Genomic DNA, 17,563 nt, shown 5'->3' on the forward strand with positions numbered 1-17,563 from the left:
AATTTTCGGTTCGCAGGACCCGAGATGGGGAAATAATTGCGGCCCCCGAAAGTGTTGCCATAAAAATGCAAATGCCAAATGCCGCAAGTTGCGAGTGAGCGGCTCCTGAAATCGACCCAGAAAACAAACAATAATGAAACCCTTGACGCCGACAACATAAATCCGCTCTGGCGTATATAACAAACGACATCCAACAAATCGAACAAAGGATAAATAACCCAAGCGTTTCCAGCGAATATCCGTTTCGGCACTTTAAACATTCACAACTGGGCAAATTGAAGGTCGTCAATTATTTCTGGCGATATTATTGTTTATCACTTCGGGGCCATCAAATCGCCATAAAAAATGTATGTGTCCGGTCAAAAAGCAACAGCTTGTCACGCCAATCGAAAAGGAATAATGCTGATATTTATGTGTGCAGATTAAAGCTTATGGGACTAAAGCTAACAAATTTATCGAATCAAACAGCACAAATCTGGTTTAAAATGACATGTGGCAATTAAGCGTGTGAATAATCAAAGTTTCATGGATTTATTTTTATTATTTCCCATGACTTGGTGAGGGTTTTTGGAAACATTGTTCTCCACTTTGCAAGGAAAACAACTTAATTGTAAAAACCTAACCCACTCATAACTTATTTTCCAACTGAACAACTTCGAGAAGTTTTTGCATCATTATCCTCATAAACAACTACTTCTTCATCTTTTCAATTGAAGTTATATCTGTTTGTAACTTTTGAGTAGAGAAAAAGTTGTAGTCTTTTGCACAGCTCTAGAAGATATTAATGCAAAGTTGAGCTCCTAACAGTGGAAATCTAAAATATATCTCCCGAAAAATGTGTAGCTATTGAATTTCCGTTTTTTGAATGTTGCCCAGAAGAGAAGGGCTTAAAAATTGCAGTTCTGCAGCCTTCGGCTGCGTTTTGTTACATAACAGCTAAAACTTTGCCAAAGCAAAGTTTTTGTATCTCAGCTGCGTATCTGTATATATTGCATTTGTATCTGGTTCTCAGTGTTGCAGCCAGGATTTCTGTGTGTGCTGCCTCTCATCTAATTGCAGTTGGGAACTGTTAGGCGGCTTTTGAAGTTTTTAATTGAATTTCGCTTATTGCCCGGACTTGGCTTTAATAGAAAACATTCATGGACAATTTGCATGGATACGTATCGGTTGCCTTTTTAAGTTTTCCGTTTGGAATTTGTATCCTTTGCAAATATGCCAAGAGCGTAATAACACAACTTTTTGGTCTTTATGTGTATCAAATAACAATTACTGGGCCCAGAAGACAAAAAAAGTAGGTACACAACAAATAAGAATGTATTTTCTTCGGGAAATTCTCCCCTTTAGCATATTTATTTTTGCTTTGTACCATTTGCCCTCGTCTTGACTTGCCCTTGAGGAGGACTTACCAACGAAATATGAGAAAATTTGCACAAAGCTTTCGCAATATTGCCCTGGGACTCGAAAAAGACAATCACCTGGTTGTCGAGGGTTAAATGGAGCTTCATCTGGGCCGGCGGGTTGGCGGCTGTCGGGGGTTAAGTGTTTTTATCATCTGTTTATTGGAATTGCGTATCAAATGTTCGATTTCCATCGAAGAGGTATGGGAAATCCACTTGGAATTCTCTTGGATTCCCTTCCCCCAAATTGAAAAAAAAAAAGAAAATTAAAAGAATACAATCAATTTACAAATAATTTACTTTTCGAAAAAAAATAAAGCAGGTGTAGACAATCAAACATTTGTTTAAAAAGATGAATGCAAACCAAATTGTTAGGTTTAATATAATTTAAATATAACAAACACAATAAAAATTCCCAGCAAAAAATTTAAACAAGTGTTTTGTGTTTGGTGCAATATAAATTAGAACAAATACAATATACTGTTGAACTCTATTATTAGTAATGAACCCAAAAAGATATTCTATAAAACCGGCAAATTTTTACAGTCAGTCGCTCTTTGTCAGTCAAAGCAATCGGTTTTAATTTACGACTCCAAAAAATTAAAAATGCAACGCTTCTCCACCGTTTTTCTACTGTTGTGTGTATTCACTTGTGCTTTGACTCTTAATCGTAAGTGTTCTAAAATAAAGCAACCAGAAAACAATAATCTAATTTAAATAACCCCTTATTCAGCAATCTGCAAAGTTAAATTTCGAGGCATCGGTTATTGTAAAATGTTAATGCCGAGAATTGTTTACATGCCATCTGAAAACAAATGTAAATTCGTTTACATTTCTGGATGTTCCGCCGAAGGAACTTTTTTCAGGAGCCTGAAGAGCTGTGTAGCCAAATGCAAGGTGTAATGCTATAAGTTATAAACATACAGGAAAAAACTGAAGAGATATTTAATAAGTCCTACATTATTTATGTACCTTGTATAACTCGATTAGTAACAGGTATTAAACAATATTATAAGCGAAAAGTTCTGGCTTTTTAGTTGTTCAGTTCAAGTCAAAAGAATAAGATTTGTGTCCAAGTTCAGATAAATAGAGCTATGCAACTTTTTTTAATTGTCTGCCTAATTTGTTTCGTTTATACTTGTCGCGCAGCTCTAAAGAACTGTAAGTATTTTGGGAACCTTTTTCATTTAAATAATTTTAGTATTAAAACCAATTACTTGTGCATTTAGCAATTTGCGATGATGAGGTGTATAGCGTCGGGGCTTGTAATGCCCTACACTGGCGAATCGGTTATACCGTGCGGAATAACAAATGTGCTAGAAGGTCTTATGGTGGATGTGAAACTGGTGGCACAACTTACAACACAATAAAGGAGTGTGAAGATATGTGCAAGGAGTAATATTATAGGTCATTAAAAAGTTTCCTTGAGAATTGTAATTATGTGTTTCATTTTTTGGCATACCATACACTAGAAATAAGGAGCGATCTCGGATAATAATTTAATGTCTTGGGAGTTTAAGAAAATTGTTATTTTTAATACTTTAGCAATCAGCGAAAAGAAATTTAAATGGTTCAGCACAACTTTTCCTATTTCCCAGCATGTCGTTAAGACATCCACAACTTCGCTCCTGTTAACCCAAGCTCCTTACCCTTTGCCCCTTTTTGTATTCATATTTTATTTTTTGAAAACTTAGGCAAAACTAAAGCCATGAAAGCATAATGACATAGCCGACGACAAGTGCGCGAAATGGCTGAATAACAACAAAAATGAGGAGTGGAGGAAATAAAAGCAGGACGAAGGGAATAAAAACTTGGTAGACAATTAGCAATGGGGCGCAAATGTGATTTTTTTTGAGTCCAGTCTGGATTTACTGTAAAACAGAGAAAAAAAAATGTTTAAAACGAAAATGTGGACAGTTTTTAAATTAAAAAATTGTGATTTTATTTTTATTTTAGAACTATATAAATTGAAATACATACGTTTCTTATACGTTTCCCATTGTCCCATGGTTGTTACATTTTGTCCACATTTTTATTATTTTAAGCTTTTAATTTTTGTCGAGTGTACTGCTGCTGTTTTGGAGCTTTAAAGGCGACTGCATTAATTAGATTAGGATGCCTACAAATCATTTTGGAACGGCACCCGAGTGGCAGTCTCCGGATTTTGGGAGCGAGTAAGCTCGGTAAGCTCACACATTATTCACACGCTTCGCAGCGCGCAATTTCCCGTCATTTCCCAAAATGCAAATTGCGCACAAACAAGACTACATGGAAAAATCGGTAGCGCGAACCCCGAGCAATTTAAAGCAGTGCGGAGCAGGGATAACGCAATCGAAATCGGTCCGAAAATAGCAAAAACAGCGGCGGGGCTCCGACGCGAAACAATTAGAAACTATAAGCCTCCAAAGGATTGGCGCCGCAAATAAACAAAAATGCAAATGGCCCAGGAGTTAAAAGGGAAAAACACCAGTGGGAATCCCCCAGAGATGCCGCACAAATTGTCCGCTATCAGCCGAGGGATCGACTCTGGTGTTTCCCCGCAATAAGCGGCTCTTAATTGGGTTCCCAAGTCCCGAAAGGCACAGATTTCGACTGGATTGGAGGCCTGGAGTCTGTTCGGAAAAATCCTCGGCCAGCTTAATTAAGAAGAGCCATGAAGAATGGCTCCTGGCGAGAATGTGAGTTCACTAAGCTCATGTTAATGACAAAATAATTACATTTGTGTCCATATGATAATATAAGTTATGAAAAAGTGCTTAATTTTTGTAATTCTTTCAAGAAAAAAAGAGCAAACTATGCTCTTTTCTGTAAAACTATGTGCATATTGGCTTCCCTTTAACTGACTTTAACATTTTAATCAATCATGTGGGTTTCATCGAAAGTAAAAAACCAAGGAAAGCAACCGCCAAAGACATTTTATTTTCCGTGCATTTACCACCCGGCAATTAAACCAAACAATTACTCACAGCGTCCTGGATTGCGGGGCACTTTCAGCCACTGACAGGCTGAAAAGTGGAGTCCCTTGCGGATAAAGCCGGCGAGTTTCCCCGCTGCTTTACACATTCAATAAATAAAAGGGGGAATTTCACTTTCAGCTCAACACTTTGCCCAGAAACACTTGCACTCCTCTCGAGAGGAGTCCTTTTGGGCAGAAAGCCTTGCGCTGCGGCCTTTGTTTTTGCCGCTTTGTTGTTGGGGCCGCAAAACGCCTTAATCATGGCTCGTAAATCTTTGATGTTTCATTTGTGCCAAAACGCTAAGCGATTTTTAAAACGACTGTGGGCTGGTTAAGCCGCAGCGCCTCGGGCTGGACCATAAATTATGGGATCAGAATGCGGCAATTTCCTCCGTTACGTTACATTAGCGCTTCGGCATTCAGGAATTCAAGTCGGGGAAAATCTCTCCGAAATCTGTGGAGCTGGAGCTGCTCTGCAGTTCCCCGATCGAACTCAATTCAATTTGGCACAAAACAAAAATAGAAATGCACAATTTTTGCCTGATTTCATCTTTTCCCTTTGGCAAAGGCCAAAAAGCGCAAGGCAAGCCAAAGCAAAGCAAATCGAAGTGGAAAATGCTGCACCGAGCAGCAAATATCTAGAATAAATTGAATATAAATACGAAATCAAATGGAATGCGAATCGAGTTTCGGGACTGTCTGATTCGCAACGGTTGATTGAAAAGGATTATGGCAAGTGGTTTTCCCCGACTTCATCTCCTTGCATTGTGGTAATTCCGATCTTTGGTAAGATTGGTAATTGGCCCTCTGGGGTGAAGGTAATAAAATCGGCAACCGATTCGCCGGCGGGTGGATTTAACTGCAGCACTCGCCGTTTCAGTTGCAGGAGCTCTTCAAGTGCATTCCAATTAAGAGCGCGGGGGAACAGTGAAAGCTGCTCCATCCCCTCTAATTTTCCCGCTTTTCTCGCCCTTTCCACCCGCCCTTCCCCCGCTTTTCCTCCGCCCTTCCCCGCTTTCCCGGATGCCTGCGCTTAATGGGCAAACCGCAAGTGTCGCTTGCGCTTTTGGGGTTTTCGATTCGCAGGCGAGGCGATGAAAGTGGTGGCAGCTTAATTACGAGTGCTTGAATCGCTTTTCGAAGGGCTAAAACCAGTCGAAAGGGATTACGATTTTAGACACTATCTCCTCCAGTAAATGTATAGAATAAGTAATGAAATTTGTTCCCACACCAAGAGAGCTTTGTAGCAAACGTTGAAACATGAATGTCAAACATTACGTATACGACATGTTGAGCAAGGCGTGTATCAAACAAATGGCTTATCACTACTAGACCATGAACTTGATTTGTAGTTTTGTGGAAGCCTTAAAGGGTTCATAATTTTGGATGAACCTAAGCTTCACCCGCTTGAAAGTTATGCCTTCTTCATTATATAAACATTCTCCATTTCAGAGCCAAAGCCCAATCACGCTGCTCCTTTTTCCGTTTGTCCTGGCCAAGTATGGAAATTGTTTGCCAGCCTCGGCCTTTCAGCTTCAAACGACTGTCAAACGCAGTTGGAAGTCGAGTTGGAATGCCGCCAGTTCGTTGGCTTTTTACCAGCCTTGTAAAGTTACGCAATCGGAGGAAACTCCGGGCACAAAGTTACAATTGCAGGCGGCGACTGTGCGAGTGCAGTGGACCAAGTTGGACCAACTCTTTGACTGATTAGATGTCCACCGGGGGGACAGTTTAAAGTTCCAGCTTGTTCCGATGGCAAAAACAATGAAAAATTCATTCAAGTGCACTTTGATTTGTCGCTTTTTTCGAAGCGCAACATTTTGTAAAAGTTGACAGCAAAAATGTGGTGGCCGGCTCAATTGTCTTTTATCTGTGAAACTTCTGAAATTAAAGTGGCACATGATCCCAGCTATAAGCAATTCAAATGAGGCTAGAATAGGAGAATTTTAATTTAATTTAAGTGTCATATGAGGAATTTTTACTAAAAAGTTTTGAGGCATTTCACACTTCGCTTCTCTTCTTTGTGATAAAAATTAGTTGCGCCTTTTGCTAGTCTAAAAGTACAGGGTTGCCATCTAAGAGTAATACTCAACATCATAAAAAGCGAAACAACAATGCGGCAAATTATGCCAAAACATAAAAGTATCACTAAAAACGTACGGCCAAAAACAACAACAAAGGCTGTAAAATTCAGTCAGCAGTAAAAAGTAGTTTATTTAAGTAGCAAAGCGCGAAAAATGTGTTTTTTAAGAAGAGGGGAGGTCGTAAAGGTTCCTCCTTCGTGCGCGGTGTATTTGCATGTGTGTGGGTATGTCAGCTCCTGCATCTGTGTGTGTGTGTGTGTGTGTGCTTTTCGCTTCTGTTTGCTTATTTAAGTCGTTTGCAATTTCTGCACTTTTCTTTGCACAGTCAACGCATAAAAAATAACACAGAAATGCAGCTCCACTTGCAGAGAGAAATAAATGTATTTTTAAAGCTAATAATTTAGAAAAACATATTATAAGATTCCATATGCATTCTTTTATCGTCGTTTTTAGTATGGTTAAACATTATCTTATTTATTTGATTTATTGAAGGGAATTTTTGGCACCAGCACTCTATTTCCCTCAGTGTAGACTGCATATACGCAGTGTAGTGTCCCTATGAATTCCCTTTATAACTGACAAACTTCGGAGCAACTTTTGCAATTACTAAACTCACACATACGCATGCACTCAGACACATGGTAAATTGTACTATTTAATTTGGTTAGAGCGAGATGGCTCTGGATGAAATGGCGAGCCTTTAACGGCTGACAGCTCAGATCAAGATGGCTTCTATTTTGGGAGAGAGCTCCCCTTCTCCGCTTCCTGTGTATTGTCAATCGGAGAAAGGGGAAAAGGGAAAAAGGATAAGGGAGAGGGAAAACTGAAGGAGGAAGCACGAGCAGGTTGCCCCCTGGCGAACTGTGCCCACTAAAATGCTATTTTTCACTCTATTCGAGCGGAAGCTGAGCGACAGGAGCACGCCCAAAAAGCAGCGACGACAGGAGTATCAAGCAGCTCAACGGAAGGGAGAAAGCAGAAAGGAGAAGGGAGAAAGCATCCACGGCGGAATCAGGAGCTTCCACCGGATGTTTAGCATGCACTTGGATAAAAACAGCGATCTGGGATCCTACCCAAAAAAAAAATCAAGTAGAATGTACTCAGAGAAAGGAATTAATCCTAACCTTTTCTTCTTTAAAAAGACTTTTGTATCATTTACTTACTTAAAACATCTAAAGTTTATTTGGGTAAAATTATATCTGCAGTGTGTGTAAAAATTTCGACAATACAGTAAATGAATTCTCAATAATCCATTATTCCTTTCTGATTCAACTTTAATTTTTCCAAGTACACCAACATACTCCCACAGTCTACAGCACCGAAAACAAGGACAACAAAGTGCACACACAAGCTGTTGTGGAGGAAGGATCGGGATAATGGGGAGCCGGGACGAAAAGGAAGTCCAAACGCCGCCGAGGCGACAACAATTGTGCATTTGAATGCCGTTCGGGGCCTTCGAGCAAGACAGCATATTTCGCTGTGGGCATCAGGCATCCGACAAAAAAGTTCGAAAACAAAACTATGCCGAAACAAAAAATCCAAGAAAGCGAAGTCACACACATAAAACTGTCAACACATTCAGATCCGCTAAAGGGACTGCTGTGGTTTCCGAATTTTTCGAGTTCACTGGTGCCAAAAATTGGGGAAAATGTGACCCCAAAGAAGGATTTTTCTGCATAACGGGTGATAGAAAATAGAACTGAATCTCCTATGCAGATAATATTGCAGCTTTTGTCAGCTAATGTAAATGTAAACTCTTGGAGAATAACTGATGTTAAGAATAATTTTATAATATTATATATAATTAAGCTTGGTAAACAGCTTTAAAGTTTACTCTAATTGATCTTGTTTTAAGGCCAAAGTACTGGGCCTTTTTTCAAGACACTTTGTGGCCTAATTAATTAGGAAAGCACCTGACCAGGTCGTAAGGACGAGGCCCTAAGGACACGCACGTAGAGCACATAAAGAAATTGCAAAAGTTATTAAAAACAAACACTCGGAAGGTAAAACAAAGGAAAAAACTACGCACACGCGCCCTTTTTTATGGCCAGCCATTTGGAGGAGAATAAAACGAAGGACGCAGGACTTGCGAGGATTTACCCACGTTTTGGCCAGCGGCCAACACACACATCAATAGGATGTAATCTCTTGGAGCCACGGAGAAAGCCAGAGGATTGACAAGGGTTAAGAGGGAGTTTAGTGGGATTATGGGGCGTAAGCAGGTTGTATATTGAAAAGGGTTTGAAAACGTATTGGAATTAACTGATAAATATATTTTAAATGGTTTTAAATAATTACTATAATGAAAACGGCTTGTTATTTTAATTTTTCAATTTATTAAATTTAAAATGAACATTTAGGAGAATATTTCACACCCAATGCCATTTCATATAAGTGATTTGTTGGGGGACAGATTTAAAATGAAAAATTCAACACGACTCTGGATGGATTGCATTGCAGCTGTCTATTCCCAAACAGGAAAACCGGCAGCAGCAGCAAGAAAAGCGTCTGAAATAAAAAGCCCCAAGGTGGAAGAAGAAGCTGCGATTTTCAGCGCACATCTCAGATGCGTTCGCATCCGCCGCTCCTGAATTTCCCACAGCGACCACGCCCACCATCCACACAGCCGCCCCTCTGATGCCTGGAGCCTGCCAAGTCATGTTTGCATGACGAAGTTTTCCTCAAACCATTCGAGCTAATATTTTAAGTTGGGCGAAGCTGCCAGTGATTTGTAACCTTTGATGACTTGGCGGGTTAAGCGAACTGGGGGGAGAACAGGGGTTAAGGGCTCCCAGGGAGCCGCAGTTGGTAGCTGGAAATTAGCGCTAATCCTTGTAATTCCAACAGTATTAAGGATGGCTCTCAAGTGGTTAGAAACGGGGAGGAGCTGGAATAATTGTTAAAGTGGCTGTGCTGCCAATTTCAGTCACTTAAAGCCGCTCAATCCTTGCTTGACCTTAAGAAGGAGCAGTGTTTGGTCCTAGCAAAGGGATTTTGGGGAACGTATTGCATTATCAGTGGCACATCTCAAAACGTTTGGTATTGAACACTTCAAAGTTTCCATTAACTGACGGTCGACTTTTGGATTCCTGCTCATGTCAGAGTTTTCCAATTTTATGGTTTAAGTTCAACTATCTGAAGGCAACTTTGCAGAATTATCCAACGAAAACAACGGCAGCCAAAACATAATTCACAGATCTGTTTTTCAATCGCCTTCTGTCTTTGTCCCTCGATGAAAAACTGGAAAATGCATATGCCTCTGCCACCCTCTTTTTTCCTGTCGATGGTTTCCCAGCACATGGGACTACACACAGCAGGCTTCCAACTCGGGAGCCCATCTCCTCCTGGTCACTTCTGCACCAACAATGCGTTCAGCTTAGGGACGTTTAACTCTTGGGTTATCCGTTTTAGCACAAGGCGAATGGGCAACCAGGGTATGATGGGTTCTTTGGGGATTCAGATTTTTAAAAGGATTATATTCTGTAATATGATTCTTACTGTATACAAAATCTGTGCCTTACCAAAGTTATTCCTTCGTTACTTGGTGAAATAAGTTCATGTTCAGTGCATATCAAGTTTATATCAGTTTAAAGCCTGCAGAGGATACCAACTAGTTCAAACACCTGGTTAGGGCCCCATAAACTTGTTGGTATTCATTATTTCGGCTTGTGTTCGTTCTGGGGGCAGGTCCTTGTCAGGGATAAAGGGAGTAAGAGTGGGCTGCGTGGGTGCTGTTTGGCGTCAGCTGGTTAAACACACAAATGGTGAATGGAGTCACAAAACAGAAGGAAAACATTGTGCAACCCGAAGAACCAGAAGCGGAGAAACCCAAAAGCCACTCGCATATTTGCGCCCAACTTAAAATGGGAGTGGGTAAATCTTGGGCTCCAAGCACGTGATGGAAAACGGGGGAGTTGTTGTTCTTGTGCGGACCCTGGTCAATGTCGCCTTCAAAGTTGCCAAGTTGAACTCCGCCCTGTCCGGTCGACTCTTGGCCAGGAAAACACGAAAGTTGATCAAGAACTTTACCTCACCAAGATGGTGCAACAAAGAATTTTCCGCCCACTCCTTGGCACTCAGAAAAATAGGGGGGAATAAGCGACAAATCATAGTTTCTTAACATTTTATTTATTATGAAAATATTTTAAAATAAAACACACAAGCCAATTAGCAACTTTGATTTTCAGGTAAAAGCTTTTTAGTTGTAGCTCGATTTATAATAGAGATATTTTTCAAGTGACTTTGCCAGGGAGCCTTGATAGACAATAACTAATTTTCACCCAGCACACGTCAAAGTTGCCGGAGTCCGTTTTTAGTCTCCGTTTGAGCGGCTTGAAGTTTTTGCGACAACTTTGTGCCAGTTATGTGTATTGGCTGCAGTTTGAGAGCCACTCGCAGGATCCCTTTAGTCCTGTGCGGCTTCCGCTGCCACTCCTTGACTTCCAGGCGAAATCCCAAACTTGTGCAAATTGCATTCTTTGCAAGAAGGCGAGGTGGGTGGGCAGCTCACGTAATTAGTTGGCCAAGAGCTGGGCAAATTAAACTGAGAGCGGACCTCAAAGTAGTAGGAGTTTCGGGTTTTTAAACCATTATTTGAAATTATTATTTCTAAAAAAATGGCTTTAAAATTCGTATACATTAATAACCATAAATATTATTGAGAGCCTCTCTTCCACGCCATTAATTTCTAATAATAAAGGCAATAAAGCAGAATTTAATACCAAAGTGACCCCTGATTTCCCGGAATTTCCCAGGCAACAGTTCGGGCCAAAGGTCAGAGACACCGAAATCCCGGTTTAAACCTCTGCGAGTCACATTTACAAGTTCGGAGGTCCGTCCCCCCGGCCACCCATCCATCAGGCACCTCAAAGCCGCCTTGGCCGCCCTTCAATCATGTTTGGTCCTTGTTCGAACGCCTGCTGACAGCTCGCCCGCAAATTTCATTCAATTTGCAAAAACACAAAACCGACACCGAAACTGAAACTGAAACTGAGCCCAGAACGGTTTCAATCTCGAAAAGAGGAGTGTGGAGTGTGGGCGGGGTCAAATTGATGAACATGACCCAACTTTGGTCGCTCTTCGCTACTTTTTGCACCGAAACAAAGGAAGAAAAGCAAACATTTTCATGTTTTTCAAAGTCTTCAATCAAAATGCGTCGGCAAAGTTTTAATGCATGCGCGCTGCCTCTCCTGTTTAGCTCTAAAAATAAGAAAAAAACACAAACTATGCAGGAGGAAGTTTTTAAGTGACGAAACAGGAGGCGTGGCAGGCTGGCTCCTGCCGCACGGTTTGATAAATGATGTGTCGAAAATAAATGATTATGCTTTCAGGGGGACCCCACAAAAGTTTTTGTTTTACATTTTGCCACCTTCCTACTTCCTTCTTACTCTGCTCTAATTTCCTCTTATTTTAAGCTGTTCTCTCCGCAAAAGTTCATGTTGCTTAAGTTCATCTATTTGCATGCCTCATTTGCCATATTGATTTTGTTTATTTTTTTTCTTCTCGCTTTCCTCTCCAGATTTGTTTGTCCTGGCTGAAATGGTGAAAGGTGGTCGGGGATAATGTACATTTGTTTCCATCAAATTCGGCTTAAGATTTACATTTTTGTTTTGGTAATTTGGGGATGAAAAATTAGGATTAAATGGAGTAAAGAGAATTCGCCATGAAAACACGGGAAAAGTCTTTAAAGACTACTACAGAAAACAGCTGAAAACGAAGAGAAACATTAGCCCCATAAATGTTTTAACATTTGAAAAAACATTGCATTTGTACTTGTGTAAACAATTTTTACTGGACCGAGGGTCAACGCTATTAATAAGAAATTTGTAACACAGGTTAGGTCATCGCTTTTCTCCTCTACTCTGCCGCCCGTTCCTTGGTGACCTCCCCACCGGTCGCTGGAACATTGGGCTTGTCTCCGGATCCTTCGGCAGTGGCCACCAGAGAAACGGACGAAGTCGATGGACGCAGCACCACGCTGCTGTCGCTGCTCTCACTGCTCGAGTCGCCCACATTTAAATCGGTGTTCAGGGACTCGGCGGGCGGAGGTTGAGTCACGGCGACGGGAACCGGTGGCACCAGAGTGGGAGTCCCAATGCAGATGCGTTTGGAGGGCGGCGGAGCCACATGACCCAGTCGGGCATTAGAGATTGTTGTGCCGGGGGAGACGGTCTCGAAGGCCATCAGTTCCCCGAAGTAGACGTGCTGGATCACAGGAAACTTGGACAGTATCTGTGGGAGGTAGCCGAAAAGATAGTTATACATTTTTCATATTTCCACTTTGAGAATGTTCTTGCCTCCTTCTGGTACATTTTCACCAGTCCTGCATTAATCTTAACCCATGATGGCACATCCGTGATGCTCCACAGTTGATTGGAGTGTTCGCCGAAATGTCCAGTCTTCACCTTGCAGATGTAGTCGATGCAGCTGATGAACATAAACTGATCCTTGTAGTCACTTATGATCTGTTCGTCCACGAACTTGGAGGGATCAAACGGGCTTTTGACTGAAAGGAGGACATATTGTAGGAGGAGAGTCTCTAGGGAAAGTAAGTGCATGACTCACCAGCTAGCTGTGCACTACCCCAGATAAAGGGCACAAACTGAAAGTCATCCAGGGACCAGACTCCTTGGCTACCAGCGGGTTCCATGTTGTAGGTGCGTTGCAGCTGCCTCACGAACTCCAAATATCGATTGAAGAGCCTCAAGGCGGCACTGACAATGTCCTGTTCCTGCAGGATCTCGGCCTTGAAGAGCGAGCACAGGAAGAATAGGAAGGACAACTCGTGACCGGTTCCGTAATCAATCCTGGTGGCGTTGCCAAAGGACTCCATCAAGTACTGTTCCAGTTCACCCAGATACCTTTTCTTTTCGGCGGGCACCAACTGCTCCAGTAGTTCCGGCAGCTGTTCCCTCATTTCCTGGGCCCAATCCCTGTAGGACTTGTTGCCAAACCGCTGAGGTTGCTCCAATGGAGGATGCTGCTCCACCAACCTTTCTAAGGAGTCGAAGAGACCCACCAGTTTCTTCAGCATTTCCGACTCGTACACCTCGTCCGTGGTCTTGATCCCCTGGATCGCCGAGCTGGTGCCATTTATGTAGCCAATCAAGTCGTGGTAGGCGCGAGATCTTTGCCAAGCTCCTAAATCGCCTAGATTCTGCACCCTCTTCGCAATCGGCGGCAGTTTACCTGAAGCAAGCGTTTATCAATCTCTTTGGAATTCCTTGTCAATTCAATAACCATTACCTGCTGCATCTGCCATGCTTGTATAATTGTTATTTCACTTGAATTTTAAGTTATTTTGTTCGTTTTGTTTGTTATTTTGGCTGCATCTTCTTCTTTTCTGTAGAGTTCGATGAGGGATGAAGATACAAACGAGTACTCAATAGTGGCATCACTAAGTGTGACCGTTTACAAAAGACACTTGTGGTGCTTTCACCACGTATGCTATATTTGCGGCCAAAAGACTGATAGAATTTCTTATTGGTGTAATAATAAGGTCACCAAAAATTAATTCATGTACATATCTAGGAAAAATTATAAAGGTATAATTTTGGATGTGTGGTGGGTAGTGGAGTTGCGCTATTTAAGCACGGTCTATCGTATTCTTTTCCAGCTTACCATCCCTATCCGATACATGACAACAAACTACGCCTACGCCGGCAAAATTAAGCGACACCGCCACGGAAATAGAAAATAACACATTCCTTTGAAAAATCAAGCTTTTAACTATTTACTAATCATGATCGAGACACTGTACAACCTGCCCTTTCATATCCTGGTGCCACCAAACATCAAAGTACGGAGATTTAGCATTCCAATGCCTTCGCCAATGGCTGTATTCAGTGTAATTTTGTTTTCCTATTTTCTGGTGACAGGAGGTAGGTTATTTAAAAAAATTACTTAATAACAGTTCAATTATTAAATTACCCAATTAGCTTTATATGTGTATAATTTGCAAATAAGTAAAAACCTTTAAAAACTTGTCTGCTGAGATTTGACACAGCTGTGTTCACAAAAATAGTTTAACATGGCTTAACTTATTAGTCAATCACTTTATAAACACTTTCCAACCCTAAATTCATACCAATTCTGCAAATCACAAACATATTAAATAATGCTTATTTTTTCGGCAGGTATCATCTACGACGTGATTGTGGAGCCACCAAGTGTGGGAGCCACTGTGGATGAGCATGGGCACTCGCGTCCAGTTGCATTTATGCCTTATCGCGTGAACGGTCAATACATCATGGAGGGATTAGCTAGCAGCTTCCTGTTCACAGTCGGCGGACTGGGATTCATCATCATGGATCAAACGCACTCTCCGGGAAAGACGAACCTCAACCGCCTGTTGCTGACCGCCATGGGGTTCATTTTCATCCTGGTCTCCTTCTTCACCACCTGGCTTTTTATGCGCATGAAGCTGCCCAGCTACCTGCAGCCCTAGAATCTCTACTAAAGTGGACAAGGAACTCTCTCTAAAAACAGAATATTGCAAAATCAACTGTTTTCATAAATATTTCCAGTCTCAAATCACTTTAAGTGGAAGGAAAATAATCAAAGGCATTCCTAAAACTGTTTATGAAATTGGTCTACATATTGTAAACAAAAATATGCAGATGCAGTACCTCCTTGTGCACTGAAAGTAATTTTAACGATCCAGTTTCAGGAAACCCATTGATTTCTCACCATTCCAATCATGTCAAATAAACAATATATTTATATGTAAAAGTATTTAAATGTATTAAAAAATGTACCAATCTCTAGATGAAAAGTTCTTAAGTTTTTATTGTTGGAAGCCTCACTGTGCATCTTTGGGGTCCTCAAACGTGTCGCCAAAGTGAGCATATTAAACCGCGGGAAAACAAACTTTTTGGCGTCCCATGGTTCTCATTTTAGTTTACGTCGCGCTGTTGGCTCGTTTGGATCGCTTTTCTTGCCCGCGGCGAGCAAAGACGATTTCCTTCGCCTATATAATTTTAGAATCTATTTCTGGTTATAAATATAAAGTACCTCCGTATATGTGCGCATCCTAAACTGAAAATTGCTAAATAGTTACCAGAAAAAGTGGAGAAAACTCTACGTTTTAACCAAGGAGCAGAACCAACACAGAATCCAAACAATTTTTCCCAGTTCTCCAAGTGATGTAACCTCGAGAAATACGAATCCTCTCCTACTCTCTTCTCTTAAGCGATTTGCGTCGCATTTTGTTTACTTCTTGTGCGAAACCAAAACAGAGAAATGTCGAAAAAGTGCAGTGTGCGATCGCTGAGCGACAGTGCCCTGGCGGAATTGGCCAACTTGTTGGTCTCCACCATTAGTTACGCCCAATATGCCCCGGACGTGCATCTGGATATCAACATCGTGATGGTGGAGCTGAACGAATATCTGGCCCACTTGGGAGCCACCCCGAATATATACCAGGATCTGCTGAGGGTAATCCTCAGCTCGGATTACCTGGACGCCAACATGCGGTTCACCTGCTTGCAGATGCTGCTCAACTGTGGGGTCACTTTTCTGATGACCGAGGTGTTCCCCTTTAGTTACTACGAGAAGATTCTACAGGTAATCCCTGAAATAAAATGTTAACTTCCTCTTCTAAACTAATTTTCTATTCCAGGTGATTGCAGCCCAAGGAGCAGGACTGCGGGTGCTGAACATCAAGGGAATCTGGGTGAAGGAGGAGCACATGCACTACATGTACGACATCGTGAAGCGTTGCAAGCAGCTGGTCAAGCTGTATGTGCCCTATATAGCCAACGATCGGTTGCTGGAGGAGATCGGGAAGTGCTGCACTCGCCTGCAGATCCTAGACATTTCCGGCGAGACTGACATCACCGAGATTGGCATCGATTTCCTGGCCAAGGGCGTGTGCTCACAATCACTGACTGTGGTGGATGTGGGAATGCCCGGCGAGGAGAACATCTGCTACTCGGACATTGCCTTGATTCTGGAGCACTGTCCCCAAGTGGAGACCCTATCCACTTACTCCTTTGTCGGAGCCTCCCTAAAGTTTATCCATGACAATATTGACGATCGGTTCAAGTGCCGCTTGAAATATATCCACGATACGAGCACAGATGAGGCCACCTTGCAAGTGATCATGCAAACTTGTCCGAGACTGGAAAACCTCTATCTGGACTCCCCGAAGACTGGAAGCCTCCGGGCTCTTCACACGCGTAATTTGAGGAAGCTGAAAATCTACAAGTTCGTGGTGGCCGAGCTACTTCCTCTGCTGGAACGACCAATTGGCAGAAACCTTCGTCATCTCACGATGATCAAGGGCTTGGGCAACCTCGAGCTGGGAAAGCTGGCTCGCCTTTGTCCTTCGCTGATCGATCTTGACTGCTATATGATCGATAGTCTGTCCTACGGCCAAGGACACGCCAAGTTTCAGCAGCTGGAGGGCCTGGAGATCCTGAGCAGCTCTATCTTGACTAGTTCACTGAAGGCCTTCCTCTGCAACTCCACGGATCTCAAGCGGTTGGCCGTGGATACAGTAGAGTTTACGGACGAGGATCTAATAAGGTAGGAAATGGATTAACACACATTACAACTGTTTTAAGCATATGTACATATATTTTGTAGTATGTTCATGCAGCATAACTTTAGCGTTCTGGAGGATGTTTGGTTTACTTTGGCGCCAGAGCTCACAGTACAGTCTGTGGAGGTAAACCTATAATTAATAGACCTTTTTGTTAACTAAGACATAAATGAAAATCTTAATTTTCAGTTACTAATGGACTGCTGCCCTGAACTGCAGTCCGTGGGTCAATTAACCGGCTGGTCCTTGACACCTGATGATTTGGCTCTGATCCGGGGACTTCTAAAAAGCGGCAATTCGAGCATTGTACTGACACCAAACGGTTTTCTAGCTTGAGTATTATTAAGACTTGCTTTACTAAACATAACCATACGTATTTATTTGAGCTTATATTAAATAGTGTTTTATTTCAAAAGTAAATAATAATTTAAAATTTTTCTTTCCAGCGCCTTCAATAGCTCTGACGCTGCTGTCCCTTCCCAGTCAAGACGAGATAACTTTGTTGTGAACATATCAAGTGTTGTGTATTCTTATTTGCTTGTGATATTATAAAAATAAAGCTGTTTAAACTTAAATTTCAATT

At 41.8% G+C, this 17,563-nt stretch overlaps 5 protein-coding genes across 6 annotated transcripts; 4 read left to right on the plus strand and 1 right to left on the minus strand.

Annotated features, from left to right (window-relative positions):
* The first annotated feature begins 1,962 nt into the window (after nucleotides 1–1,962).
* LOC108092339 (BPTI/Kunitz domain-containing protein 4) lies at nucleotides 1,963–2,419 on the plus strand. Its single transcript, XM_017191874.1, has 2 exons — nucleotides 1,963–2,067; nucleotides 2,131–2,419. The coding sequence occupies exons 1-2, from the start codon at nucleotides 2,004–2,006 to the stop codon at nucleotides 2,298–2,300; spliced, it is 234 nt and encodes a 77-aa protein (XP_017047363.1). The 5' UTR covers nucleotides 1,963–2,003; the 3' UTR covers nucleotides 2,301–2,419.
* A 4-nt stretch (nucleotides 2,420–2,423) lies between these two features.
* Nucleotides 2,424–2,834, plus strand: LOC108092340 (kappaPI-actitoxin-Avd3b). Its single transcript, XM_017191876.2, has 2 exons — nucleotides 2,424–2,558; nucleotides 2,627–2,834. Exons 1-2 carry the CDS (start codon nucleotides 2,492–2,494, stop codon nucleotides 2,794–2,796), a joined length of 237 nt encoding a protein of 78 aa, XP_017047365.1. The 5' UTR covers nucleotides 2,424–2,491; the 3' UTR covers nucleotides 2,797–2,834.
* Nucleotides 2,835–12,202: 9,368 nt separating this feature from the next.
* On the minus strand, nucleotides 12,203–13,815 carry LOC108092550 (serine/threonine-protein phosphatase 2A activator). The gene is made up of 4 exons (XM_017192185.1): nucleotides 13,683–13,815; nucleotides 13,002–13,625; nucleotides 12,734–12,942; nucleotides 12,203–12,668 (listed from the first exon to the last, which is right to left on the minus strand). The coding sequence occupies exons 1-4, from the start codon at nucleotides 13,696–13,698 to the stop codon at nucleotides 12,294–12,296; spliced, it is 1,224 nt and encodes a 407-aa protein (XP_017047674.1). The 5' UTR covers nucleotides 13,699–13,815; the 3' UTR covers nucleotides 12,203–12,293.
* A 242-nt stretch (nucleotides 13,816–14,057) lies between these two features.
* LOC108092551 (putative oligosaccharyltransferase complex subunit CG9662) lies at nucleotides 14,058–15,210 on the plus strand. The gene is made up of 2 exons (XM_017192186.2): nucleotides 14,058–14,317; nucleotides 14,573–15,210. Exons 1-2 carry the CDS (start codon nucleotides 14,179–14,181, stop codon nucleotides 14,881–14,883), a joined length of 450 nt encoding a protein of 149 aa, XP_017047675.1. The 5' UTR covers nucleotides 14,058–14,178; the 3' UTR covers nucleotides 14,884–15,210.
* Nucleotides 15,211–15,354: 144 nt separating this feature from the next.
* Nucleotides 15,355–17,561, plus strand: LOC108092585. 2 transcript variants are annotated; one of them, XM_017192231.2, is made up of 5 exons: nucleotides 15,355–16,001; nucleotides 16,057–16,964; nucleotides 17,025–17,106; nucleotides 17,170–17,316; nucleotides 17,427–17,561. In XM_017192231.2, the coding sequence occupies exons 1-4, from the start codon at nucleotides 15,678–15,680 to the stop codon at nucleotides 17,314–17,316; spliced, it is 1,461 nt and encodes a 486-aa protein (XP_017047720.1). In that variant the 5' UTR covers nucleotides 15,355–15,677; the 3' UTR covers nucleotides 17,427–17,561. The 2 variants fall into 2 exon arrangements, with proteins under 2 accessions (XP_017047720.1, XP_017047721.1); XM_017192232.2 differs by having other exon boundaries at nucleotides 17,170–17,286.
* The last annotated feature ends 2 nt before the right edge of the window (nucleotides 17,562–17,563 follow it).

This window comes from Drosophila ficusphila, unplaced genomic scaffold (assembly GCF_018152265.1).
Source record: "Drosophila ficusphila isolate 14025-0441.05 unplaced genomic scaffold, ASM1815226v1 contig_412, whole genome shotgun sequence".
NCBI lineage: Eukaryota > Metazoa > Arthropoda > Insecta > Diptera > Drosophilidae > Drosophila > Drosophila ficusphila.